This window comes from Mus pahari, unplaced genomic scaffold, assembly GCF_900095145.1.
Source record: "Mus pahari unplaced genomic scaffold, PAHARI_EIJ_v1.1 scaffold_10240_U1_1, whole genome shotgun sequence".
In the NCBI taxonomy this organism is placed as follows: Eukaryota; Metazoa; Chordata; class Mammalia; order Rodentia; family Muridae; genus Mus; species Mus pahari.
The window spans coordinates 30,186-31,218 of record NW_018393933.1 but is presented as its reverse complement, the minus strand read 5'-3'; the positions used below and the strand labels follow the sequence as shown (position 1 = coordinate 31,218).

The following is a 1,033-nucleotide window of genomic DNA, read 5'->3' as shown; positions in this document are numbered from 1 at the left end:
TCTTAAGGAGGTTTGTATAGGAGGCTGAAGCACTGTGGGAGGATAGTTATAATCATTCTGACAGTAATAAACTGCCAGGTCTTCAGCCTGCACACTGCTGATGGTGAGAGTGAAATCTGTCCCAGATCCACTGCCTGTGAAGCGATCAGGGACCCCAGATTCCCTAGTGGATGCCCAGTAGATCAGCAGTTTAGGAGACTGCCCTGGTTTCTGCTGGTACCAGGACAAGTAGTTCTTTTGATTTACACTCCATATAAGACTTTGACTGGACTTGCAGCTCATAATGACCTTCTCTCCTGCTGTCACAGCCAGGGAGGATGGAGACTGGGTCATCACAATGTCCCCACAGGTACCTACAATAGTGAGTAACAGTGAAAATGTATACATACACATAGATTATAATAACAGTTGAAAATTTTCATTTAATNTCCTTATAATGTCATAATGCCAGAACATTATTTGTAAGAAATATTGCACACTAGCACATATTGCAAATTTCTTACCACAAAGATGAAACTTTGAAAAGGTTTTAATACTTTAAATTTCTTACCAGATACCCAGAGCAGCAGGAACATGAGGACATGGGATTGTGATTCCATCTTTCTCCCCCTGCCTGACTGATGCAATTCAGTCATAATGCAAAGGCCTGGTTTATAAATTCTGAGTATTTAGGCTGGGCTGGAGGAACCCATGCAAAATAGACAGACAGTACATAAGCAAATTCCTGGTCAGTGTTCATGTGAGTGCTTGGGGTCAATCAACAGGCAAAAATGCCATCAGAGAGAGCATAAGAAAACACTGAAAGTGATTGGCTTTCTCATCTCCAACATGAANCTACTGTGGAATCTAATAGGTTTGGNTTAAAATACAAGACATTTAAAACANGTGACTTTTGTAGAAATTTTAGGGAAANCTATCNTAGATTGACAATTCTAGGTAAGATATGCTGAGAAAATCAGAAGAATACAAGAAGGATGCAGAGTAAGAAAGATATCCTATAAAAGATAATAATGAATAAGAAGGGAAAGATGAA

General features: G+C 39.4%; 1 gene segment (V, D, J or C); it reads right to left on the bottom strand.

Moving 5' to 3' along the window:
- Nucleotides 1-33: 33 nt before the first annotated feature.
- On the bottom strand, nt 34-620 carry LOC110315811 (the record flags this gene model as incomplete). The annotated part of the segment is given in 2 exon segments: nt 34-353; nt 551-620. Coding segments are annotated over 2 exon segments (369 nt in total), but the record flags the coding sequence as incomplete, so codon positions are not given.
- Between the last annotated feature and the right edge of the window lie 413 nt (nt 621-1,033).